General features: G+C 41.6%; 1 protein-coding gene across 1 annotated transcript in view; it reads right to left on the bottom strand.

Moving 5' to 3' along the window:
- Positions 1–1169: 1169 nt before the first annotated feature.
- LOC137347471 (collagen alpha-2(I) chain-like) overlaps positions 1170–27648 on the bottom strand; it is a 42405-nt gene continuing 15926 nt past the window's right edge. The window contains exons 8-17 of the mRNA XM_068011918.1: positions 25659–25703; positions 23843–23896; positions 20953–20997; positions 18784–18837; positions 14991–15098; positions 10201–10254; positions 8592–8645; positions 5213–5257; positions 2274–2319; positions 1170–1215 (exon numbers count right to left, since the gene is read on the bottom strand). Of these exons, the coding sequence (XP_067868019.1) occupies positions 1193–1215; positions 2274–2319; positions 5213–5257; positions 8592–8645; positions 10201–10254; positions 14991–15098; positions 18784–18837; positions 20953–20997; positions 23843–23896; positions 25659–25703 (528 nt within the window). The 3' untranslated portion in view covers positions 1170–1192. The remainder of the gene's footprint in view (positions 1216–2273; positions 2320–5212; positions 5258–8591; positions 8646–10200; positions 10255–14990; positions 15099–18783; positions 18838–20952; positions 20998–23842; positions 23897–25658; positions 25704–27648) is intronic.

Below are 27648 nucleotides of genomic sequence, written 5' to 3'. Positions count from 1 at the left end.
GGAACAATTTTTAACTGTCAGCCGTTGGTTTCTCGCCTGAAAAATGGGTGACCATAAATTGAAAATGTATGCATGGGATGGGCACCTCACCAGTCCATTAAAACTCAAGGCCCATCTGGTGCAATTTTCAGCAGTGCCTGCAAATGGGTGAGCTGTTCCCCCAATTCTGCTGTGGGATGTAGCTTATATCTGAAAGTCGGGATCCTACACCAGTGATTAGACTCCAATTAGAATTTTCAGTGACAAGTACACAGAATGTCCGTCACCCACGTTTGCACCCGGCACTGAGGGGCCTAACCAATGGCTCTTAAACGGGCTGCTGGTGGACACACAGAAAATGGCTCAGGAAGCTTTTAGGAAGCAGTGCTCATCCTAAGCCCCCCCCAAAAATCTTCATTGCTGCTGGTTCATTTGAGGCCTTTCCCGACAATTCCTCCATGAAAACCTCAAAATGGCTTGAGCCTAAACATGGGCACGAATGGGAGGGTGGAGTGGCTGTTTTGGGTGTGACTTGGCATTTGCCTCCAAAGCTCCTTTAACATGGCAAGGATCTCCATGATAGAGTAATCACACATGGAAACGTCTCTTTTGTCACTTCAGAGCTTATGTTCTAGATGCTCTTGTAGGAGTGATTTTCAGTATCTAAAGGCTGCAATTGATTTTATGGATACAGAATCTCTTCTATCAATATGCACGTTACAATTCATCTCTATAATATAGTGCAGCATTGGCTGCTTAATTTGCATTTTTAAAAAATGAGTTCATTCCAAACACTTGTGACTTCCTTATTGCACAGATGGGGCTTAAAATAATTGTCCGTGCATGAATACACGGTGCTGTTGCATAAATGGATGCACATTTGCAGCTGCAACCCCTCAGCAAGATCTTAAGAATGAAGGGCACAGAAATTTTCAGACAGTTAGTAAATGATAGAGAAATAACCTAATGATAGGGCTTTGAGGAACATTGACAGAAGCCTGGCAGAAAATAGCCCAGCCATCCACTGACTATCAAAATAGTCTGCAATACTAATTACAGAAGAACAATGATATAATTAGGAGCGAGAAAGGAGGACATGAAAAAGAAATCCATAATCCTGGAAATTTCAGAGTGGGAAAGGATTAATACAGAAAAAAATCATACAATAGTTATTTCAATATAAATACTTACGCGAGATCCCTTCTTCCCGGTATCACCTGGAATGCCAGATGCACCCTGTGAGAGAAAACAAATATAAAAAGGATTTATTTTCCTTCATTTTCTAATGTGATTAGGTAGATGCAACTTCCACCATACAATATCTTTTCACCCACAATAACTGATAGTTAAATATGGGCTTAGCCTCTGTGAATCACCTATTTAATTTACAGCACTTTTGGACTGATTGCCACATCCAATACCTACATTTTATTACTCAGTTAATCTGCAGCCAATGGAAAAAAAAAATCAATTTGAATCTTAATGGATTTTGGCTGGGAACTGGTATTCAGATATTTCCAATTTCAGGCCAAACCGATCAGGTCAGATTCATGAAGTAAGATGGGAATGCAAGAGCATCTCTCAGGTTTTTGAGTAAAGGTGGAAGATCAAAAGGTGAAAGGTCAAAGATTTGGACTCTGTCCTATAAAAAGCTGAAGAACGTAACCAGAGCTCTGGGATAAAAATTTCTAGATATAATCAGTCAGTTGGGATTTACTCGCAAGTGCTGAAACCTAATAATTGGGCACCATTACATCAAGACCTTACTCATACATCTAAGATAAATAAATATTCATCTGTCCCAATGTTGGTTCTACCATACATCCAAGTAACTAGTTAGTGGACATTAATATTGGACACGCCGCAAAGAATCAAAGATCTCCAGTTTGGAAAATCTCAATAGATTAAACAAAAAGTATTCTGCCAGGTGAGGCCTGTAACCCACAGAACAAATGCTTTGTGTACCAGATGATATTTATCATACTTGCTGGAAAACATCTTGTTTTGATTAATTCCCCAACGTTTTCTCCAATTTGACTCCTTGAATCTGTTATTGGATACCAGGAGACCCACTGTACTTGTATCAGGTTTTGAACTCAAATTATCCAGGCACTTTTTGTGTTCTGGGCCTATGCCGCTGGGAGTTAAATTGAGAAGTCCCAAACTAAAAGGTTACAATGAACACAAAAATCTCTTCTCTTTCATGACAAACATTATAGTGAGTAAAGTTTAAATACAAAGAATGTAAAGTTTTTGTAATCTGTATTAAAAGTGCAGAATGGGAACCTGTGTACCAGGCTTTCCTTCAGGACCCCGTATTCCTTGCTGGCCCTTTAATCCCTGTAGAGATTAAAACATATTTGGAATCAAACTGTTTACGAAACAGAAGGATGAAATAAGTGAGACACACTAATGATAAAAGCCTTAAAATAATTAAAAAGCCATCAATAGTATTCCTGAATCATCAAAATGTCAATATTGTTTGACTAAAATAGAGCAAATTTGATTAAAACAAAAAAATCAACAGTACAGTCCTGTATGTTATCTTAATAGCATTCCTTAAATAGAAAGCAAAGATTTTACAATCCCTTGCACCTCATTTACAAATAATTAAAGTTGCAGTTACAGGCCTCAGACCTGTGTCTGTGGAATAGGATATGCAATCAGCAAACTGGAGTTAGGTCACTGACTAAAAGAGGAATCTGCATTTAGTTGGCACCTTTTACCTCCTCAGGATCCTGCAAAACACCTCATAGGCAATTAATTACATTTGGGACTGAATTTTATGTTGTGGCGGTAGCCCCACCCATCAGCTGAAAAGTCTGGAAGAGTCCGCCTCTGCTGGGCCTGGAAGCCACACTTCAATTCTACGTAGCCCCGGCCCTTAATTGGCCTCAATGGGGACTTCTGCCCCTCTGAGGCAAGAAGTCCTGCCTCCAAGAGCTGCCAGTCAGAGGACCGGCAGCTCCTCAGTCCCAGCAGTGCCACTGGGAGTGATGGGCATTGCTGGGACTGTACCCAGCAAGAAGAGGATGATAAACGTTGCCCTTCAGGAAGGTAAGTGAGGTTTGGGCCCCGTCTGAGACAATCCACTGAGCCCTGACTAGGGGGTGGGGGTGGAATCTAGGGCAGCGGGGTAGTTTCAGTGGAGGCAGCCCATGCTGCTGGGTGGGAGGGGTGGGGGGGTCCTCCATGGGGCATCGGGTGCCCGATAAGGAAGGACCCGGACCCACCCTCCTCCCCCACATCCCGCAGTCCACAAGGAGGCCGCCAGGCATTCCTGGACAGCCTCCAAGTGCTGAAGTGCCCATCCACCACTTGTAAAATACCAGCTGCGGTAGGTGGAGACCCTTAAATGGCGATTAATTGGACACTTAAGGGCTTCAATTGACCTGGTGCAGGCAGGCCATTTGCCACCTCCCCCGCTGCTGGTAAAATAGCAGCGGGATAGGTAGGCGATGGACATGCGATGCCCCCCACTGCCTCCCACTCTATTTTACACTCCTCCCCCTACCACCTCCCAGCCCATTCCTGGGGGCTGGGTTGGGGGGGGGGGGGGCGTAAAATTCCAGTCTTGACATTGAATCAGTGCTGTTTTATAGGCAATCTGTGAATTTAGACTTTCATACTAAGGTTAGCCAAAAAGGAGCGGTATGCATTAACATGTCATGGATAAAAGTAGTTCTGTTCCTGGTGCCTAATTTTTTTAAAATAGGAGATAGCGGGCTGGATTTTGTTCTCCCCCAGGCGTCAGGTTCCATGGCGGGGGGGCCTGAAGATGGGTGAAGATGAGGCCTGCCACAGACCTCGCTGCTGGGAGGGCCCGGCCCAATCCTATCCTCCTGGTGGCGGTGAGGCTCGGTGGCAGTCCCACCACTGCTGGGCGACGGGACCTCAATTAAAATATTCAAATAAATTAAATGAATACATTTAAATAGACTTACCTGCGATCTTGAGGGCCCACCACGATCTTCAGCGTGGTGACCGGCACTCTTGTGCCTTCAAATCCCTGTCTGGGGAAATGTGGTGCCACACTGGTGGGGAGGGGGAGGAGGTGATGAGATTTTCAGTGCAGGGGTGAGGGTGGGTGGAAATGGGTCAAATAAACCCAATGGGTGTAGGGGATAGTGGGAAGGGTTGACCTTTAAACTTTGGGGGTGGGGGGGCAGGTCAGATGTAAAAGGGAAGTGTTTTTGTGGGGGGCAAATAGTTACTGTTATTGTTTTTGGGGGGGGGGGGGTGGGAAAGGAGCATTATAAATTTATATATTTAATTTTGGGGTTTACTTCTTTAAAAATTTAAATGTCCTGGCAGGGATGGCTGTCCTTTAAAAATGGCGCCAGCACCTGTGCACAGGCAGCTGACGCCATTGCTGGCGACCGAAAGCCTGTCTTCTCCATGTGATTGGGGGGTGCAGGCTGCCCCGGCCATTTAAATGAGCCGCTACGAGACCGGCGGTGAGTTCTTAAAATCCAGCCCAGTAGGTGTAAACATGAGAGGGTTGCAAATCATCTGGGGAGGCAATGCAAAACAGACAGCAATGAATTGGCCAATTCTAATTTCTATTGACTTCATTGGAAAAGAAAATCGAGTAGGATGTGAGATAGGTGGCAGACTCACTGTGGACCATTTTCTTTAGAAAATAAAAGTAAAAAACTTCCCAAGAGGTCGAAACGAGTTATACTGCAGTTGACGGGAGCTCAAAAGGGTACGAGACAGTCTCCTGGAGAGGGTCTCATGCCCTTGGCTTTAGTGAACTCACTAGATCAAGGAGGATCTGTTTCCAGAATTATTCTGCTGCTGTCACATCGGGTGATCACCCAGGACTTCTATACATCAATGTAAAAGAGGTAACAAAGCATAGCCTCTGAATTACAGATTGTGTGGTCTAATTAGATTAGGATCAAGACAATAGTTTTTTGCTTTAGTTTATAGCAGAAACCATCACTAATAATTGAGATTTTACTGTATTCCATTCAAATTTATCTGCTATCCACAAATAACACACAATACCATGGGGATAGTTTGGATAGCTCTTTGAAAAGAACCAGCACAGATATGATGGCCCTAATGGCTACCTACTGCACTGTTAACATTCTATGATTCTATGACCATTTTGACTTTATGCTATATTAAGCCATGACATTTAGTGCATGTGTCTGTCATACACACTTTCTCACATACACACGCACATATACATTTCAATCATGTAACTCTCAGTAAAGTCACTTACTGATAGTCCAGGTAATCCTACTAATCCTCGCTGACCTACACGTCCCTGTTTAAAAAAAAACACACAAACATTTGAAATAATTGATCAAAAAAGGACTTTACAGGGGGTTGAACATAATAAAATTGATTCACTTCAGCAATGTATTTTCAATTGCCGTATTCATTTTGGAAAACACTTTTTATTATTAAAATACTAGGGAATTGAAGAAACTAAATAAGATAACTGTTTACAACAGCATGTTGTAAATGTAATAAAGATTATTTTTTAAGAATCAGAGTGATAAAATTTGACAATAGGAAAGATGTAAGATTCATGTAAATCCTACATTTTATTTGGCAGCTTCTTTCCCATCAAAACAATTCATTGCTTTATAAATACTGGGATCAAAATTTTTTTCCAAGTTTACTTGCTTGAAATTTTCATTGTAGTTTGATAACACCAACTGCTTACCTTTAAGTGCAGCAATTCTTATTCTTTGAGATGGGCAAATTAAGCAATCCTATGGGGAAATCTCCAGGATGCATAACTCTTAGAGAATTCTGACTTCTCATCTTTCAAAGCTTGCTAACAAATACCCTTCACCCACAAAACTCGGCAAGTATTTTAACTCAAGCCTCAGGTAACCATGGTCTGTCTAAACTGCAGGACCCTTAACTGCCAGGCCTGGAATGCCCTTTCATGGTCTGCTTGTATTTCCTAAACAAGTCCTATTCTTCACACAAACATGTGCCACAAATAGGTAACTCCATCAGGTTAATTTAAAAACAGGAGCTAATTTCTTAAACCTTGATTCAGAGATCCCTGTAAAACAGCATTGCATGTATATAATTCCAGTTTCAGTTATTGGGTTAAGAGTTGAGGGTTTAGTGGCCCTTCTTGTGGTTTGTCTATCTTGACAATGAATCTCATTGATACCTCTAGATTTGATTCTGAGGCAAATTGACAACCTGTCAATGAAGAAGGGAGCTGGATTTTGCTCTGAGAAAATGGTGAGGCTAACAGTGCTCACCAGTATTTATGTGAACATTGGACAGCAACTTCAAGCAACTGCAGATGCAGAGTTAAACATGGAACTTGGGACATGTCCTTTGTATACTTCATTAAAATAGCACCTTGTCTTCCGACACACCATTCAAATGTATTGAATGGCATGAAGCTCCTGTACTTACCTCACAGATATGTATTAAACTCACCAAAAGCAGTTAGACCTTGACCAATCCAGTCGAAGAATCCATTTAAGGGCATGTTCAGTCTTAATTACTGTCAAACCATCTCTCTGACACGAAGAATCAGCTTTTACAAGTGTGGAGTCTCATTCCTTCAGCTTTATCATTGGAGATTTAAAAAAATAATGATTTTTCTTTTTCCCTTTACCTTGTCTTTTATTTCTCTCCTTTAATCCAAGCTTTCTTTCCCACTCTTTGGGGACAACCTTTACCGACCTGACCTGCAGCGAGTGGGTCAGTCAGAAAATCATGGGGAATCCACAGATTTGGAGTTTGGAAGCCAGAGGGAAGGGGGAATCAGAGGCCTAGAGAGTGGAGGGGATGGTGGGAGGCCAAGTGGCGGGGGAGGATCTGGGAGTCTCATCGTGGAATTGGACAGGAAGGTCATAGCGGGGATGGTGCCCGATTACAGACAATCCTCAGGAGGGCACCTGAATCCAGGAGCTATGTGTAAACCCTTTCACTTCCTGAATCCACCAAGCCCTCATCTCAATGCAGATGCCAGGTTACCTGATATTCAGGAAGCCAGATCGATCAGAGTTCAAGTTGAAAAGTAAAATGACAATAAGGTTTGCAGCCTCATTATCATATCTAACGTTCCAGCCCACCTCCCTGGATCGGGTTGGTCGCCCGCCCAACATCTGACCTCAGTTAAAGCTGTAAATGGGAGGGTTGGAGACAGGTTCGGGCCGTAAAAAAAAAATTCAGACTTCAATGCCCCCAATAACCAAACCCAGCTGTTTTTATAGGTTAAAATTGAGCTCTTTATTTCACTTTCTGTACCGATTTGGAACTGAATTAAATATTATAACTGATGCTTCCTGTTTCAGACCCTGTACGGCTCACTCACAATTCTTCAATCTGATTGGTTGAGGAGTTATAGAGTTTTGCCCCGACTCTCAGTTTCCAGATGCCTATAGAGGACACCACACTTGACGTAACTTGACGTACAAATCCCCATAGCAAGTCTACAGACAAGTGCAAGGCTAATGAACGGCTGGCACTGTCTATTTGCCGCTCACAGCGGAATTCGGCCATCTGTTCCCCCAGTGTTGTTCCATGCACGTTAAAAGAATTTTGCTCATTGCATCACACTTAGGGCTGGATTTTGTTTTCCCGCCGCCAGGAGTGGCAGCGGGCGTAAAAGTATGGCAGCCGGCATGTGCGTGCTGCCACGCCGATATGATCTTGAGCCCGGCGTCTCATTTGAATATGCAGGGTAGCCGCCCCCAACTCCCCCCAATCATGTGGTGGGGGCGGCCTCAGCGATGCCATGAATGGCATCAACTGTCTCTGCACACTCTGCTGGTGCCATTTTTAAAGGGCGGTCAGCCCTGCTCAGAGACTGCAGAGTAACCCCCATTTAAATAGTTCAAGTCAGGTCCTGCTGTAGAGCACCACGGAGCCTCACTGCCACCAGGAAGATCAGGCCTGACAATCCGGGCATCGGGTTCTGTTGTGGGCCGCTGCCACTCCGATCATCTGGCTCCCCCCACCCACCCCCGGAGCCCGATGTCAGGAGCTGAATAAAATTCAACATTTAGTTTGGCTGCAGCACTGAATTTTCATGAAAAGCATGAAGAGCATTTATGGCTGGGAGCTGAAATTGTTAAAACTGTCTGATCTGGCTCATATGCCTTTGGAAGTCGAAGATTAAAATATTATTCTGAATTGAAATAAGTTTTTTCTCCCCAAAGTGCAAAGTTTCATTTACCAGAGAAGTATAACAAAGACCTCAGCTTTTAGCTTTGGTAAATACATTCCCGTCATCTCCAAAATCTGCACTTAAGTGTAGAAAAATATTTGGAAAAATATTAATTTGGAATTTCTGTTGGAAGTTTACTTATGGAAATTCAAACAGGATGACAGTGGACTCAGCACTGATTGAGAATATTCACCTAATCACAAGAGTAGCATCAATAGGCCAAATATTGATAACAGTAAAGGACAGACCATGTGGAATACATGTGGGAAAGTTAAATTGTAGGAGTTGATGGTGAAAAAAGCTGTCTAACAAACCAGTTTATAGAAAACAACAAAGAAATTTGCATACACTGTTTGGCATGTACTTTTGATACATTTCAAGTATGGGGCTTTCTCCCCTCACATAATTGCATTCCTTTGCAAAGCTTTTTCTTCAAATAAATACAAACCCTCTGTCCTCTGGATCCTCGAATTCCTTTGGGGCCATCAGGTCCTCTGTTGCCCTGGGATAGATACAAATAAAGTTTTTTTTTAAAGCAGCATTTGGATAGTTTATAAATCTCTTTTTACAAATTATGACAATTTTTTAAAGCATAATATACAGTGCAAATCTTATTTTGTAATTCAACCTCTTATAATTTTAACTTGTCTAATGCTGAATTAGTAAGCGTTCTCTTGGTTGGTTGAGAGGGGAGAAAAGGGTAAGGGGGTAGAACGAAGTATGGCTTTGAATTTGTTCCTATGTGATGGGAAATTGGAACCAAGTCACTTCTTTTTGGTGGGCTCGGTTATCTGATACCTGAGCCAGGCATGCCTGCAGTACTCTAGGGTGCTGATGACTCATGAAGCAGGCCGATTCTTTGATGGAACCTAGAGGGGTAAACCTACGATTGCCAAGATCATAACTGCTAGGGTAACTGAGCTCGACAAGCTTCTGTGCTGTTAAGCTACAATATTTTAGCCCATTAAATTCCAGAAGTATCTTTACTTACACTGGGGGTCCCCTAAGCATTAGTGTTTACTAATCTGAACTCAAGTTCTCCAACACAAAAAGCAAAATACTGCAGATATTGAAAATCTGAAATAATAGCAGAAAATGCTGGAAATGCTCAGCAAGTTGAGCTGCGTCTATGGAGAGAGGAAAGCAGTGTTAATGTTTTAGGTCAATGTCCTTCTGTCAAAAAGATCTGGTCAGAAAGATCTTCGACCTGAAATATTTACCTTATCTTCTTCTCTCTACGGATGCTGCCTGACTTGTTGAGCATTTCCTGCATTTTCTAACCTTGGGTAAGAGAGTTTGCACTATATATCAGACAAATTAAAACCAACATGGATTTCTTGAACTAAGTCCATCAGTGGCTTTTTAAATCAATGTAATTCACTTGTTAAACGATTCCAATTCTGTACAGCCTCACAGTAAAACAAGCACCTATTTGTCAAAATAATACCATCTAAATTGTAAAGTGAATGTGGTAAGATCACACTGTCAAAGTGGGATAAAATCACCGTTCAAGATTCAGGATAAGATGCAACTCCTACCAAAAAGTGACATTATATTCAGTTATTTAAACTGCAATGAATATGATCTTTGACTAAATATAATACATCAGATGGCCATGGACAAGATTATTATACTGCTTAGTCATTCTTGGTTTTGTATGCATGCAAATGGTTTCATGCAATTGAACCAAGCGCCTCACGGTTCTTCCATCTGTAGACAAATTATTCTATCCAGATGTGGAAGCGAATTTCTATAGGGGTTGGCCTGCTTGTCTACCATAACTCCAGGGAAACCCTGGAAAATGGTGTAAATGACATTGATGCTATTTATCTGGGATTTCAGTGACTCTTCCACTAAAGTTACAGTGGTGAGTGGGAGAATCTCCACGGAAATTCATTTCAATTACATTATATAACAAACAACAGAGCTGAACTCTGAAACAATTTCCAATACCAATGTAGTCAATAAAAACACAGACAAATAGGTTTTCTCATTGATTATGATTAATACATTTCCATTCTTACTCAGAATTCATATCTGGACCTCTTCAAACTGACCTTGGATCCCACAGGTCCTGGCTGTCCTTGAACACCCATCACTCCATCTTCACCCTGAAACAATGTTTACAAATGGTGAATATTGAATAAATGACAAATCACATACCGAGCTTTCTCATAAAATGAGGAACTAGCTAGATTGGGCTGAATTTAGTGAGCCCCCGCTGGTGGGAATGGGAATCATTTCCCTTTGCCACGTGGGCAGTCGCCCCACCGCAATCACGCAGCGGGTGGTCATCTTGCATACTAGAGGGAGGGGGCGAGATGCCAATTGCAGCTCCACATTTAAAGGTTGGCCAGTCCTGCTTGCATTGCTGCCTTAGAGCCATTTGCAGCTTACACTGTAGTGCTGAAAATGGGGCTCAACTGACTCTGGACTGCCTCCCTCATACCCTACCAGGGTGGAAACCACAGGATGGCTGAGCCAAGACACAGGGTGACCCCATGGTCTCGTGATGCCTCCCTGCACATTCTCCTGCAGGTTACAAGGGAAAGGCAGGAGGTTCTCTTCCCCAGTGATGGCAGAATGAGGTCTTCCCACCTGACCAAGCAAGCCTTGATGGAGATTGCTGAGGAGGTCAGCAGCCGTGGGGTCACCCCCCACCTCACCGGAACTGGGTGCTGTGCTGCAAGAGGGTCAATGACCTCTTGCATTCTGCCGAGGTGAGTTCTTCATAACTCACTCTTTATTACTTAGTGCAAGTGGCTACGCAGGAACAAACAGGGTATGGTAACGGTGGCACTACCATGACGATGGCAGAGGGGGTAAGGCATCACCTCATTCTGACAGATGCATGGCTGCATCTCAGCCACAGATCACCTCCCTTCACAGCTCAGCCCCATTAACTCCCCTGACAGCCTGTGGCAGCATGAGATATATCATCCCCCAGTAGGGAACGAGGGGCTGACACTAGCAGAACTGTCATGCTGCTCTCTCTCCAAAGTATGACTATCTCCCCCTTTCCACTTGCAGGACAAGAAAGCCCGCAACAGGAGGGAGACATCAGAGCAGGTGGAGGTATTCCGGATCTGTGATCTCTCAGCATAGCTGAGGAAGAGGCTTTGGAACTGGCAGGGACACAAGGCGGCTGCTCCATATCTAATGGAGAAACTGGAGTCTCTGCGCAAGAGTGAAAGGATTGGCTTCCATCGATATACAGTTCACTTCTGGAGACCCACATCACGAATGGTTGGCATGACAAGATCCGCACATCCTAACCCACACGTTTGTGTTCTCTCATGCAGGTCAGCATCCACAGGAGATGCAACCAGAAGGAGACAGCTGTCCACCTCTGAGGAGGAGGAGCACTCAGAGGATGCACAGTCCCATGATTCTCCTGCACCTTCCGCCAGTGCAGATACTTTCACCTTAGTGGGTAATTGCTTGGGTGTAGAATCAGGATCACAAGCTGGTGAGTGCACTGGCTGAGGCTGACCCAGCTGACAGTCGGAGCACCGTGGATTACCAAGCCCATGCTAAGGTCCTAGGCTCATGATGAGTCTCTGGTGTTGACAGCACAGGGCATGCTGGAGTTGCAGGAAGAAGTAAGGCAACATCTGGCAGAGATGCCAGAGGCAATAAACAGCCATGAGTGGGCCATGAAGGAGTCCATCCATGCCATGAGTGCTGCCATGTCTCAGGCATGTGAGCACATGGCTTCCTCCATTGAGAAGTTGACAACCCTCATGGAGAGCCAGATCTCTCAGAGGCATGCAAACCTACACACCATTGCCTTGGCCATGAGTTTGATGCAGCAGCGGCAAGGTGAGAGAAGTACCAAGCGTCTGGAGTCTTTTCACGCTCCTCAGCCTCCTCTGGTCAGCAGGAAGGTTCAAGTGACCCTTGGAAGTGAGGAGCAGAGGCTGGCCTCCACAGCTGGGGGCCCCCTTCACTGCACTCGAACTATGGACAGCGGCTCCTCAGCCCCTCGGTAAGGGAGCCCAGCTCCAGCAGCCACGACACCAGAGGGGAGTCCTGCAGCACTGCAGGAAACCCTCAGGCAGCCAGAGGACACCCACCAAAGACATCACAGATCAAGGGGCAACCTGATCAGCAGTCTGCCTCCAGCCCAGCTGCTGTCGCTGGGATCACACCACGTAGGAGCACCACTTAGCTACACTTGGGGATTCATGGCTTTCTGACATCTGAAATGTAATAATTAACATAAAGTTCTTTTGTTAAAGTTATTAACGAACATTGTGTAAAAGTCGTTATTTGTGTTACGACCACAGCGGGAGCAACACACTGTTAATTCAGTCCCGTCATTCCACCAGTCACAGCATAGTATTAAGCTTTCACCAAATCCAGAAAAAATAGCCAAGTTAAACAAACATTCTAGTTACCCCAGAATGAAACAGACCAAACCAAGGATCTTTAGACAACAACAAATTAACTATTTAAAAAAAAACTACATCTTAAACACTATTAAGATAAACCTATGTCTAAAGACCTTATAACGTCTTAATTTAATCTAACTCCTGCATTCATGCACATACATTCAAAAATAACAGTGGTCTGGTTTTTTTAAAGATAGAGTTTTTTAAAAATTAGCTGTCCCTTAAGAATAACAATAGTTTTTTTAGCATTATACGTTCCCGGCGAATTAGGTCTTCTGATGTGAAGATAATCAAAGTTCACTCAAAGTCTTCATCCAGATTTGATGAAAATACTTTGTTCTTGACAGGCATTCAAACAGTTCGGCTGCAGTAGCTTGAAGCAATTCTTTCAACGATGAGCACAGCAATACAAATAATTTGCTGAAAAAGAAAAGCTTTCCTTCCGTACTCGGGGAATTAATTTAGCTTGTAGCCTTGCAGAATTTTTCTTGAGAGGATCAAACAGCTTCTTTCTCCAGATCGCCTTGCTGGAAAAGTCTCAGAAGCAACTGGTTCAGACTGGTCTCTGCCAGCTCCACACACAGTCAAATGGACACATCATCCAATGTCTCCTCTCTACTGCTGTTGCTCAGGGTAACCAAAGATGCAGCTATGATATACTGTGTCTCCAGATTTCTTGAATCTTCTCTGCCTTAAAGGTGCACTGTTTTTAACAGTCTTAGAGGCCACACACACAGTTTTTGAATACGAGGAGAAAAAATAATACAAGTCCCAGACACTACCTACCCTATCCATTCCCCTATATTTCTTGAAAACTTCAATCAAATCGCCTCTTAACTGTCTAAATTTAAGGGAATGCAACCCTAGTTTATATAATCTAGTCTCGTAATTTAACCCTTGAAGTCCAGATACCATTCTGATAAATATACCCTGCACTCCCTCTGAGGCTAATCCTTCTTACTCGTGTACTATGTCAGAACATTACACTTGAAATAGTCATTAAATAGCACAACAATTAAATACAAAGCAATCATCTATTGACCATAATTGACACTCACGAGCTAAAATTTGTCCAACTGGACTGGCTTCATTTAATCTCCCATCTTCACTCACACACTTTGGGGTTAAATTTCTGCAAGGACTTACTCAGTTGTCCACCAAAATTCAACCTCTCCCTTTTCAAGTCTAACAGCTATCCACATAAATGGAAGTTTGGCTGTGTGAAATCAAATGAGTAAATGCATTCGATTCTTTGACTTATTTGACATTGCAAAATGCAATGTGCCAAGGTAGAAATTAAGTACTGCAGCCAATGCAACTAAACGTGTATTATATTTATCCAATTATTTTTGCAACTGTCCATCTTTACAAAAGTGTTGACGAAGCAGAATTGGAACAATCTTGCAGTTCTGCAAAGGATATTGTGTAACAATTCTGAATTACTGAAGTTTCACTGGAGCAGAAAATTAGATTTTGCTCAATTCATTTCATCATCTACTTATGGTTAAGAAGCACATATTAAACTATAAGATCTAGTTGCAAAATAAAATATAACATACAAAGGGGAGGCGGTGGCATAGTGATAATGTCACAGGACTAGCAATCCAGAGGCCCAGGCTAAAGCCTTGGGGACATGGGTTCAGATACCAGGAATTCAATTAATTAAAAAAAAATCTGGAATTAAAAAGCGAGTCTAATGGCGACCATGAAACCATTGTCAATTGTTGTAAAAATCCATCTGGTTCACTAATGTCCTTTAGGGAAGGAAATCTGCCATCCTTACCTGGTCTGGCCTACATGTGATTTCAGACCCACAGCAATGACTGCCCTCTGAAATAGCCTAGCAAGCCATGAAGTTTCTCAGGGATGGGCAATAAATGCTGACCTTGCCAACGATGCCCACATCCCTTGAACGAATAATAAAAAGAAATTTGAGACAATGATGCTCTTAATGAGCAGACTGCATTAAAAACACATTTCCTATTAAACTAATATTCAATAATGTTAAGCATGAAAAGGTTTTTCTTCACAAGTTAAGATAATTATGGATGAAGTAGGCTATTCAGCCCATCTGAGTTTGTCCGTTCTTCAATGAGAAAATCAGGTGAAGGCCCAATGTTCACAGTACAGGACGCAGGTTGCAATGAATAAAAGAGATGATGTGATTCATCAAGAAACAATGGTTTGGAGATGGTAAGTTAATTTTAAATGTCTGAATTGGAGGAGGGAAGCAGTTCCACAGTTTTGAGGTCTTTGGAAAGAATTAGAGTAGGAGAGTCGTGCAATGACTCCTGATTTCAACACCATGAGGAAGTAAGTGAAGAATGAACAGTGTTCTTTACAATGTTCAAATAAAAAGTGGCAGTTTCACAGATTCTTGTGTCTGTGAAATAGAGAGAGAAAATTAAAGGATTTCAATCTGTGTCTATGCTTATGTTCTCTGAGGTACTCACTTCAGGTCCAGCTAGCCCAAGCTGTCCCTTATGCCCAGGAATTCCAGGAATTCCAGTTGGTCCTCTTGGTCCCAAAAATCCTCTTTTTCCAGGTGGCCCAGGCAGCCCCTAAAAAATAATAAAATTATTGTTCATAAATCAGATTACCTAATTGTTTCTTTTCACGGCTAAATATCCCAAAATTAAATTCTCTATGATGTGAAATACTGTGTGTTTCTGTATTAAATAATATTGCCGTGCCATGTTAAACCTTTTACCTTTCAGGTTTCAACATGCAGATTCTAAAACTCAGTGGTATAACATTTTGGTACCAGTAGGGTGCCACCTTAACAGTCATACTCCCTGCAGTGTGAAACTTTTACTACATTTTATTTTTAAGCATAGTAATGTGGACTGTCTTCGTTCATCAGTTGCTATATATTTTTTAGCACAAAGTATAATCCTTAGAATGATAAATACGGACTATGGGCTGAATTTTATTAGCGCCTGCGTTGAACTCAGCAGCCTTCCAACACGGAAGTCCCGCCAAAGAGCCCCCGCGATATTGTGCGTGGCGGCTCATTTAAATAGAGGGGGTGGAGCAGCCTTCCCCGATGACATAGAGGGAGCGGCCACCGCGTCCCCAGCAACGGGGTCTGGTGCCACTGCGCTGGCGCATTTTTAAAGGGCTTCAAGCCCTTCACTTACATTTCAATGTTTAAAGTGGCTGATTTTGAAATTGATCGCAATAAAATGTGATGCACACTTCAAATCCCCTCTCCCACTCCCTCAATGAAGATTCAGTGTATTATTTGTCCTACCAACCCCCAAAAACATTAAAGTTTCCATCACAACCTTTTCCCCCTTGAACTTTCTTTCCTTTAACCTTCAACCCCTTCTCACAATCTCCTCACCCAATCGTATTTGTTTTTGCTGCTCTCCCCCTCCCCCCCCCCCAACACCTTGAAAATGTTATTCCTCCCCCTTCCCCACCAGGTTCTCACCTCGGAACAACTCCGTATGGAGTTCCGAAGGTGCTCGAGCTGAGTTCGGCGGCTGTAAAATCGGCGTGGGACGTCCACCACCTGCAGGTAAGTTAATTTAAATCTCATTATTGTTCATTTGAGTATTTAGATGAAGGCCCCCCCCCCGGCCAGACGGCGGGGCGGTGGGGGGGGGCAGCACTGAGGTCCCCCCACCGCCGGTAATATGCGGCAGGCCCTTCTTGATGTCAGGGGTCGAGGCTGCCCTCTCCCCGCCAAATTTTACGGGGCCCCCTGCTGCGACCCATGGCGTCGAGGGGCTGGTAAAATTCAGCCCTATATTCCAGATTCTCTCTATGGAGCTAAAACAGTCATCAATTTTCAGTAAGTTCATGTGTCTATATCTGCTCCACCTCATTGCTGTGAATTTCTAGCCCATGCTATTGTTAGTTCAAATATACCCATTCACTTTTTCTCTGGCTTTACTTCTGAAATAAATGGCAGCTTTTCCTAATCTGTGGTGGACCTTTCAAAATGAGGAATGCCAAATGTCCTTCTTTGACTGCTTATTTTAATTCCTTTTCTCTTTTCTACTCACCAAGTATATTCTGCAATCCCATCTTTACCTGCATTCCACCATCTCCCCATTCCACCCAGCCCACCAAAAAAACTGCACCTTTCATCTATTTTAAGTTGTGAATTTTCTGCTCATCATTACGATGAATATTAGTGGTGCTGATGGAACACTTTCCCATTACATCACCCCAGTGTCAACATTAGGGATGTTGTGATAGTGTATTTGTTAATATGTTAAATATAATCATTTAAATATATGTTTCCACTAATATGCATGTCATCACAGCAGTGATGCAATATCACGATTCAGTTCTCCTGCACAATTAGCACCTGTAAGTTGAAGCAATAGTAAGTCTCCATTAAAGCTCTGTGTTCTAAACCTTTATTCCTGTCCTTCAGCTTCATTTGTATTAATCTAAAAAGAGGTAATACAACAGGGAGGCCAGGTACAGCACGTTACATGGAAAGCAAAGCTCCCTCCTTTCTACACCCTCAAGTGCCTTCGTCCCAATCCCAGAAATTTATCCGAAATGGTAAGTTCCCAGTGGAATGAGAATCATTCAAAGGACAAATGGAATAATGGCTTTTGTATATAAGGGCCATCCAAGCCAAGTCAATAACAGCATTTAAAAAGGAAATAGACAAACACTTGAAGAAAACTACTCAATGGGATGGGGCAAGTTCTGAAAATCAGAATTATACAGCACAGAAGGATGCCATTTAGCCCATCATGCCTGCGCCATCTCTTTGAAAGAGCTATGCAATTCAGTGCACTCATCTGCTCTTTTCTCATAGCTCCACTGTCAAGTTGGATCCGCACAGGTACACGAGAGCAAGTGGCTTCATCTTATGATTAAATTTCTATAATGCTCAGAGAATTTCCTACTGCATCAGCATGACCATCTATTTCCCACCGCATGCAGGTGTGGAGTACAATGCTGAATATAATGGAAAATTAGGGGTAGTTTTTCACTGTTGGTCCTTGCACACACAGAACCAGTTTGAAAGTGTCAGTCATGACCCATTTACAATTTAAACCGAGCTGCTATTTTGCTGAAATGTGTGGGATTCACAACCAGTGTAGCATCAGAGACAACAAACGCAGCTGGCACTAACTTTCCAAGTTGATGTATGAAATAAACCTTGGAAAATTAATGTAGCTTTGGTCATTGTGGTAATTTGATTAGTTCTGGTGCATTTACAAAGAGCTGGTTTATTTTTGAAACAATTCTAGCCTCAGTAGTTGTTGCAACTGATGGTCACACACCACAATGTTTCACAACTTAACATGGGAATAGCTTTTCTGCCTTCAAAATGCATATCTTTTGTAACAGATTTCCTTGACATTTCCAATGATGAACATTATCAAGAATGAACCATCTGAATTAAAACATATTCTAAAATTACATTAATTGTTACTTTTGATGCACTGCAGGAACTTTAAAAATAATACCTTGAAGAAAATCATAGATAATGGGATGGATTTTTCTGGAGAAATAATGGAGAGGCTAACAGCATTCATGAGGCGATTAGACAGTTCCTGCCAGTGACACCACATGCACAATTAAATGTGAAAATAGGAAAGTTGCTGTTTGAGTTTCATGACTCCTCCAACGGTTGCCCTCTACTGGTATCTCACTGAGACACTCCAGATTCAAATACAAATTAATATACTAACTAAATTTACCAGAAGGGGTTTGTGCCTTCCAGTGTAAGTACCCTTTTAACACCGTGGAATGTCTTAATTAATGCCAAAAAATGTCTCTGATGCTAAAAACTAACTTTTGCAAGTATGGAGTCTCATTCCTTCAGATTTGAATTACTGTTGGAGATTAAAAGAATTTTTTTTTACTTTTTCTTTCCATTCCTTTTATCTTCCCTCTTGTCATCCAATCTTTCTTTCCTTCTCCATTTCACCTTCTATACAATTGGCATTGAATTCAATATTTGAACTGACACCTCTTGGTTCAAACTCTGCGTTGCTCATTAACGATTCTTCAATCTTGTTCGTTAAGGAGCTACATAGTTGTTTACTCTGTTCACACAGGTAACAGTTGCCCTGCTCTCTAATTTACAGAACGTTCCCCTGCAAACCCCCCATAGCTAGTTTGTGGGCAAGTGCAAGTGTTTGCTGCTCAGAGCAAAGTCCCGCCCAAATGGTTTCAATTGAAAATGCTATCAGATGTTTGTGCGCAAATAACATGAAGTGAAAAAGTCTAATTTCTCAAGGAAAGTATTAACCTATTGATACATACAGGATCTCCTTTTTCTCCAGGCTCCCCTTGTACACCATCTGACGCTCTTGCCCCCTGTCAAAGTGTCAAAGCCGGGGGGTTAGGAATCTTAAATAACATGAACAAATCTTGATTGAAACATCAGATGCTAGTCAAATTTTTTTTTAATTCAGTGGAAACAATCATTTTCAGCATTGAGGCAAGCGACATTTCCTTTTTGTGAAATGTAAAAACATTATACCTGATTAAATTAGATGTGCATTCTCCAGAATGACTTTAATCAATATTCCGAGATTTCATGGCTTCACCAACGACAAATTGAAAAATACAACTTCAATATTTTAAGAAGCTTTGGTGCAATTATACTCTCAGATTACTGCTGGGCTTCATCAATCTTAATCCTCAAAACAATCTGAGGTATTTGTTTCTCAATTATTTGGGTTTCCACATGCTACAAGCCATGGCTGAGCTGAGAGGACCAGTGGGCAACTTACTTCTAGCCCTGTCTATAACACCTTGGTCCAGCCCCTAAGTAGGTACACAGCCAGGCGTAGGGCATAACTCCCTAATTTTTCCCCACGCTGGTCAAGAATCACCAGGCCTCTCCTCAGCATCTATCCTGAGTGATATGGCCAAGATCAGGAACTGTAGGCATAGCCTACCTGTCTGTGATGCAAAGCACAGGATCTTCTAACAGAACCAGAACAATTTGTCATTCGGTGGTGCTTACAAAGACAATGATTTTGTTAGGTGGGTGTTGTGTAATGACACTGTGAGCACACTGGAATATCTGGAGCTGGTATCATTCAGTTTAACAGATACAAGCACATGTTTCCCCTGAAACGTGTTCTGGGGACATATCGGTTAAGCAATATTTCCACTAAAATGAAATGAAACAAATATATTTAAATAAAGCTATTCAAAATCCAATTGTTTCTGGCAAACCAAACGCTTATGCACGATTTCTTCCATATGATGGCTTGGCTAAATGAGAACAGAGAGAATTTCACATTCAGTTGATTTGATAAGATAAATCTTGTGCTTACATTCAAATTGGGTAAATATTATAAATACTGAAATGTTAGTAAAAATCACAGCAAAAGAAACTTTAGTATGTTCATCTATATTTGGGAAAATACAACTAAAAGTGAAGGGCAGGACACATTTGTGACATAACTGCTTCAATCACTGCTTTACAGCATAGAAATAATATGCCCTCTACATGATGTTGTTCTATTGATGTTTAAATGACTTTCTGCTTGCTTGTTACTTCTAAACCGAAAAAAAAAACACGTGAGCTTGGGGCAAACCCCCGTCTGGGTTTTTAGAACTTGCACCACTAATATGGTCACCTAAAAATTTCAAGGGTCTTTGAACGAGGCCAACTGGCTTCCTACAGGAAGCGTTAGAAAACAGAAAGGCCAAGAGACTTTGGACCACTTTTGTATAATTCTCGTCAGCCTGCCAGGCACTACATATGGACCGGAAGGTGCATGTGGCACTATTCTTTAGTTGAGGCCGAGATGAGATCAGCCATGATCGTATTGAATGGCGGGGCAGGCTCGATGGGCTGAATTGCCTACTCCTGTTCCTAGTTCTTATGTTCTCCCAGATTCAACATATCAGCTAAAGCTTTTCTTTCATATTTTGATCCTCAACAATATCCATCCCCTTCTCCCTCATCTAAACACATTGGCTCCTTGCTGGAGTACAAATGCCACAGGTGCTGGGTAATCTGTAGCATTTTGTCGTCAGTGCTCATATCTGAGCCCTGGCGGCATCAGCAGGCTATTTGACTAAAAGAGATGTCACAATCAAGCCTGAGCCCGTTAGTTTCCTTTCCTTGGAATTACTTACCACTATTCGAGTTCTAATAAAGCACTGTTAAAGTAGCCTTGCGTTACAAAAAGAATATACCATGTAGTATAAATCATTCCCAAAGATGACTGAGCTCCGCAGTTACAGGAAAGTAAAGCTGTGTCCTGGACTGAGGATAGTGATCAATTATTAAACATATGACCATGTTGCTCATGGTGTGATAGATCAATTTAGTTTAGAGATCACTCTAAAACTTTAACTTATATAAAAAAATTACTATGTGCCCATCATTTGAAGGCATCCAGCATTCACATTACATTACACAAACTTCATTAAATGCTGAATTGTATAGTAATTAAAAATCAGTCTTACTGGATTCCCTGGTGGGCCTCGGATACCTGGCATTCCAATCACTCCCTGAAACAGATATGGTAATTTGATTAGGCACAGCTATAAGAAGCTATAGTAATAATTCAAGTGAACAATGCACCAGTATCTGTTCATTCATAAGCAAATATTTTAAAATGGGCCAGTGCTCTCTTATAGGTTTGGTTATGCAAGAGAAAGATTGGTTAACAAGCAACTTTTACCCAGCTGCAAATCACTCCATTTACTTTGAAAGCATTATATTTCCAATCAAACCAAGTTGCTCTGGAGCCGCTCTCCTTCTAACAATCTATTGTAAACTTGCACTCATGTATCCTGTAATCCATTACATTTATTGCCCATCAAAGGTCAATAATCACACAATAAAATGCCATTCATGTAAAGTGGGAATAAGATCTTCTCCATCTTACTTTGGCAGCCTATACCAAAATTACTGCTGGATTTTTAACTGTTGGATGTTTATCTGGTTGCTTCCTAATAAGGTCCATTTTAAAATTTTACGAATTGTCATACCGGATATGAAAAACAAAGCAATACGTCTGGTCCAAATTAATTTGTTTCTTTATACAAGAAAATATAAGAAAGGACACATGGCTTGATTTAGCCCTGAGAATTGAATTGGGACAAATGACAGATGTGAGAACAGGAGAATAATTGGGAAATAGTGAGCACCACATAGTTAGGTTCAATGTGATAATAGCAAGGATGATAAACAGTCAAGAGGAGGGTTCTGGATTGGAAAAAGGCAAAGTACTGTAAGATAAAAGGGCATTATTCCAAATTCACTCAGCAGAAAAGTTCGCAAATGTGACAACAGATCAGTAATGAGGAATCTTCAAATACAAGATGAATACAAACAAATATATTCCTATAAGACATGAAAGGACTGCATCAAAGGATACAATTCAGTGAATAAACAGAGATGAAAACTAACAAATTTAAAGGGAGGCACGTGATTGTAAGGAAAGGGTTAACAACTGACGACGAGTTCAAAGCAGTGTCCATTAAGTGGAAATTGGATGGGTGCGATACTTGCTACTTACATCGATAGCTGTTAACGGCAGTGACAATTTACACTCAAATAGAACAGTTATTCACAGCAAACTGATCGACGTCAGACAGTAATCTCAGCAAAACAGGAAGAAGTCCTTATATGGCTAGGCCAATGGAAGACAACTTGGGAATATGCTATAATAAAAACTGAAAGTGCTGCTAATACTCAGCAGGTTTGGCAGCATCTGTGGAGAGAGAAACAGAGTTAACGTTTCAGGTCTGATGAAAGGTCACAGACCTGGAACATTAACTCTTTCTCTCTCCCCAGATGCTGCCAGACCTGCTGAGTATTTCCAGCACTTGCTGTTTTTATTTCAGATTTCCAGCATCTGCACTATTTTGCTTTTATTTTGGGAATATGCTAACCAACCAACAGTCGATCTTGCATCCAAATAACCAATCACAAGTAGAAGAGATTGTGCATGAGTTTTTCAAAAACTCTATTCTGTATATAAACTCTTGAAAAGACCCACACGGGGAGGGGGGCTGCAGAAAGAACACTGAAGATACACATCAACAGGCAGAAGATATATATTGACGGGAAGAGCCCTGGGGAACCAAGCAGAAAGATCTTGGTCAAAGATCATCTCAGATTGATCACTGAGGGGTAAGGTATGATTTAGTTGAAATGGTTTTGTTTAAAATTATCACTAAAAGTGTTGGATTTAGTGATTGTGTCAATCGTAATTCTCAGTCTCCAAATTAAGATAGAAGTAAAATCACCTACATGATAAAAGTGACAATAATAATACAAAAGAAAGCCATGAGAAATATAGAATGTATACAATTTATAGAAAGGACATGAAAGCTAGAGAGTGTACAGTGTAGACCCACTGGGATGAGGAACTATAGTTATGTGGACAGACTTGAGATGTGGGTACTATTTCCACTAAAGCAGAGAGTTTTTGCAGATTGAATAGGGAAAGTCTATTTTCTCTGGTTGTGGAGTCACATGAAGGTGAAGGGAGAGGTTACACTGATTGCTAGAGTATGAAATGCTTTGCCACAGGGAGTAATTCAAGCTAAGACCATCACATCTTTTAAGGAAAGAATTGATAAACATCTGAAACAAAGGAAGATACCTGGCTGTGGGGAGGAATCCTGGCAGTAGGATTAGTTTTGGATACTTTAGCAAAGAGCAGGCACAGACATAATGGAATGAAAAACCTTCATAGGTCTAAGATTCAACTTCTTACTTTGTTTGTTTAAACAAAATCACCGTATCTCCAACACAGAAGTCCTCAAGGCGGCCAACATCCCCAGCTTCTACACACCACTGAGTCAGCGGCGCTTGAGATGGCTTGGCCATGTGAGCCGCATGGAAGATGGCAGGATCCCCAAAGACACATTGTACAGCGAGCTCGCCACTGGTATCAGACCCACCGGCCGTCCACGTCTCCGCTTTAAAGACGTCTGCAAACGCGACATGAAATCCTGTGACATTGATCACAAGTCGTGGGAGTCAGTTGCCAGCGTTCGCCAGAGCTGGCGGGCAGCCATAAAGACAGGGCTAAAATGAGGCGAGTCGAAGAGACTTAGTAGTTGGCAGGAAAAAAGACAGAGGCGCAAGGGGAGAGCCAACTGTGCAACAGCCCCGACAAACAAATTTCTCTGCAGCACCTGTGGAAGAGCCTGTCACTCTAGAATTGGCCTTTATAGCCACTCCAGGCACTGCTTCACAAACCACTGACCACCTCCAGGCGCGTATCCATTGTCTCTCGAGATAAGGAGGCCCAAAAGAAGAATCAAGCTAAATATTGCATTTACTTCAAGCGCTTAAATTGTTAGACAGACACATTCGAGGTGAAATTTGCAGTTTTACCCTTGGACCTTCAGAACCAGGCTCTCCTCTTGGCCCAGGGGATCCAACTTCACCCTGAAAAACACATTCACTAATTATTACTCTTGTAAATTTATGTCAATTTCTTTTGCATTTTAACCATGCACAAAAACATAGGCTTATAATAAAATTTCAATGATTATGGTTAAATTTAAATTTGAGATCATGCATCTGAAGTTTCAATTTTGATCAACTTTGAGTCAATATTATAAATTCAGAATAAATCAACCATAAGCCCATGCACAGGAGAACATGTTAAAAGAGAAATTAGGCATGACACTGGCTACAATATAAAAACCCAAAATATAGTCGATTTTCATTCATCAACAGATGCAAGCATCATGCAGGTCACCTGCCAAGAATGAGGCATATTAATTTCACCACATGGATATTAAATTTCAAATTGTTGCTGGGAAGAAGAGAACACCTATTACAAGGGCTGCCAGACTGGCTGGAAAGACATTTTTGCATATTGACAGACAGTACTTGCAAGGACAAAGGGGCTATTCCCTGTTCCAATTTAACCCACAATGGACCTTTGATCACCAGGTATTGTGTTTAAAGGAGACATTCCACGGTTTGCTCGGAAAAGACAATCCACAACGGCTAGGACTGATTAGGCCAGCTGGTCACATGACTAACTAGCTGTTGCAGGTTTTTTTGAACTCGCCACAGAGAATTTGAACTCAGAAAGCTGTTTGTTCCTGGACTGAGAACATCTCTCTCCTGTCCGCTCCCATCTCTTTCTCATGAACTCCAAGACCCGTTGAAGACACATGGACCCCAAAAGAGAAAAGACTCCTACAGTGAACAAGGTTTAAGAAGAATACTTGGTCCCAACTTACAAGCAAGATTCACCTATAAACAAGGACTCTACAGTGAGCTCGAAGACCCGCAACAAAAAAACTTCAGATATTGCCTCAAACCTTTCCACTTTATTTTTCTTCTGCTCTTTTTTGTCTCTATTTGCATGTGTGTATCACATATGCATGCTAGCGTGGGGTGCGGCGTGTATCCATTAGAGTTTTGAGTTTAAGTTTAATAAATTTCACTTTTCTTCTTTAAACCCAATAAAGCCTGTTTGTGCTCATTTCTTTGCCTTATAATTGAAAAGTGGTGAACAAGGATTCACCAAGGGGGAGCTCAAAACTGTTTAAAATTAAACTCTGTTACAGTAAGACCAGATGAAGGCTGAGAGGAACTCCTGGACACCTTTCTCACCTGGTCATAATACAAGTCAAAGATAAACCAAAAGATGTAAAGCCAGTGCCATTGGCAAACAGAACATTGATCTTGCGTTGGAAGCAACATCATTTTCATTTTGCTGTATAGCTACTAATTGGTATGGGTTGTATACACTCAATGGGGTAGAAATTAATCTTGGACAGTAGCGCAAAACATCAAGTATTGCATGGAACGCCTGTTATATGCCCTGCCCAATATGAATTAACATTGATGTCAATGGAATGGAATACCTGATGGGTGGGGGACAGGGTCATATAACACATGGCCGATGCACATCAGCTATTTTGTTCAATGCCCAACACAAATTTCTACTTTAATGTACCCCATTCGCATTACGACAGAGTGCTCAGAAGGCCAACATTTTATATTAAGTGCAACTTACATTGAATGTCTTGTAAAAACTAATGACTGGGGAAAAAGTTTCTTTCAAGGATAAAATTCGCTGTGGACATACAATTTAGAACTTTTTAAAGAACCAAGTTCTGACAATGAGGTAGGGTGTATTTAGTGGAGACAGAATAAAAGCTTTATATATTGACAGTTTTCTACTTACAGCTTCTCCCCTTGTACCAGGAAGTCCTTCTAATCCAGGTCGGCCCTTGGGAGTTAAAAAAAATTACGTGTGATCTTATTGACTGCTATTGAGCAGAGGAAAGAGATGATTAATTTGGGTGGAATTGAAACCAAGTTCTGAAGGATCAAGAAGTGAAAATGCAATGTATTAACCTGCTCGAGCTAGTCAACTTCACACACTGACCTAGCAATTGGAAACACCTCCTCACCCCGGGTCCATAATTAGCTAAGTAAAATCATTCAAACTTATCTTTCTGGTGGTTGCCTTCAGTTGTCCCTTTACGGGCCATAGTGTAGTTGCCGAGCACCTGATAACACTGATTGCAGCACTCACAGATACTGCAGTCATGAGCATTCCAATTCTGCAAAGAGGACCTCAGACAGGTGTCAGGGCCTCTGCTTGCAGGTGAAAATAGCTCAACTTTTGTTTTTAGGAGTGGGCCCCAGACACCGATGGAAGAGCCTTTAACAATTTGGTAGATGGCACACTTCAGGCATGGAGTGCCTATTTCACACTGGCAACACAGATGCTGTGTACTTCAATTTCTAGACCACTGTGCCTATTATTAAAAATGGCACATAGTAAGAAGTTAATTTAAGACTACAATTTTAAGGTTCACAAATCACTTGAGCTTTGTATTCTTGGTTCGACATGATCATAGTCGTCAATGAGGCCAACTCTCTGGTATCTATTATTTATATTTATGCTCTTACTTCACAGCAGTGTAGGTACCAGGACATGTTTTGCTGCAGTATAATGTAAATTATACTGTATTCATTTTAGTTGGCATACAATTCTTGGCATTATTAGCAAACCAAATTTGCCATCTAATTTGGAATGGAAATCTTTAAATACTCCATCTCCTTGATGGCAGATCATTGACAATATTCTAGTTCTAATTGTTAGCTTCATCTGTACTTATACAAACAGTCTTCATCCAAAACATTAAATATGTGTTAGCAGTTTCCAGAAATAGTTTCAGGATGCTGCTTTGTGTCTCTGGCGCTACATCTGTTTTTTTTAAAAAAAGCATTTACAAGCACTTCTCACAGATTCTTCATTAGTTTCTTACCCTTTCTTTGGCTTATTGCTTTTTTCCCTTTAGATGCTTTCCCATATTTTTCTGTCTGTGATTGTCACCACTCTGTCTCCATCTATTCCTCAATGCTCTCCATTTCACAGCAGGTTATGGACACACCGAGGTCCCAATATTCCATTGGCCTCATGTGGTTAACCGTATTAACATATTAAACCATCAACCACCCACCTCAGTGCAACAAACTTTTGCAATATGAGAGATTTTCAACTTTAAAGAGCAAAGAGTAAAAGAAGTGTGGACATGCTGTAAAAGGAACCAGAGAATAAAACCAAGAAGGCGTAACTCATATAAAAGGTAGTAAAAATACATAAACTATTTTTAAACTATTTGTTTGTGATATACATTAATGATTTGGAGGAAAGTATAGGTGGACTGATTAGCAAGTTTGCAGACGACACTAAGATTGGTGGAGCAGCAGATAGTGAAGGGGACTGTCAGAGAATACAGCAGAATATAGATAGATTGGAGAGTTGGGCAGAGAAATGGCAGATGGAGTTCAATCAGGGTAAATGCGAGGTGATGCATTTTGGAAGATCCAATTCGAGAGTGAACTATACAGTAAATGGAAAAGTCCTGGGGAAAATTGATGTCCAGAGAGATTTGGGTGTTCAGGTCCACTGTTCCCTGAAGGTGGCAACACAGGTAAATAGAGTGGTCAAGAAGGTATACGGCATGCTTTCCTTCATCGGACGGGGTATTGAGTACAAGAGTTGGCAGGTCATGGTACAGTTGTATAGGACTTTGGTTCGGCCACATTTGGAATACTGCGTGCAGTTCTGGTCGCCACATTACCAAAAGGATGTGGATGCTTTGGAGAGGGTGCAGAGGAGGTTCACCAGGATGTTGCCTGGTATGGAGGGTGCTAGCTAT

This window comes from Heterodontus francisci, chromosome 32, assembly GCF_036365525.1.
Source record: "Heterodontus francisci isolate sHetFra1 chromosome 32, sHetFra1.hap1, whole genome shotgun sequence".
NCBI classification, from domain to species: Eukaryota; Metazoa; Chordata; class Chondrichthyes; order Heterodontiformes; family Heterodontidae; genus Heterodontus; species Heterodontus francisci.
Note: the sequence above shows the minus strand (reverse complement) of the source record. Positions and strands in the feature narration are given on the sequence as shown.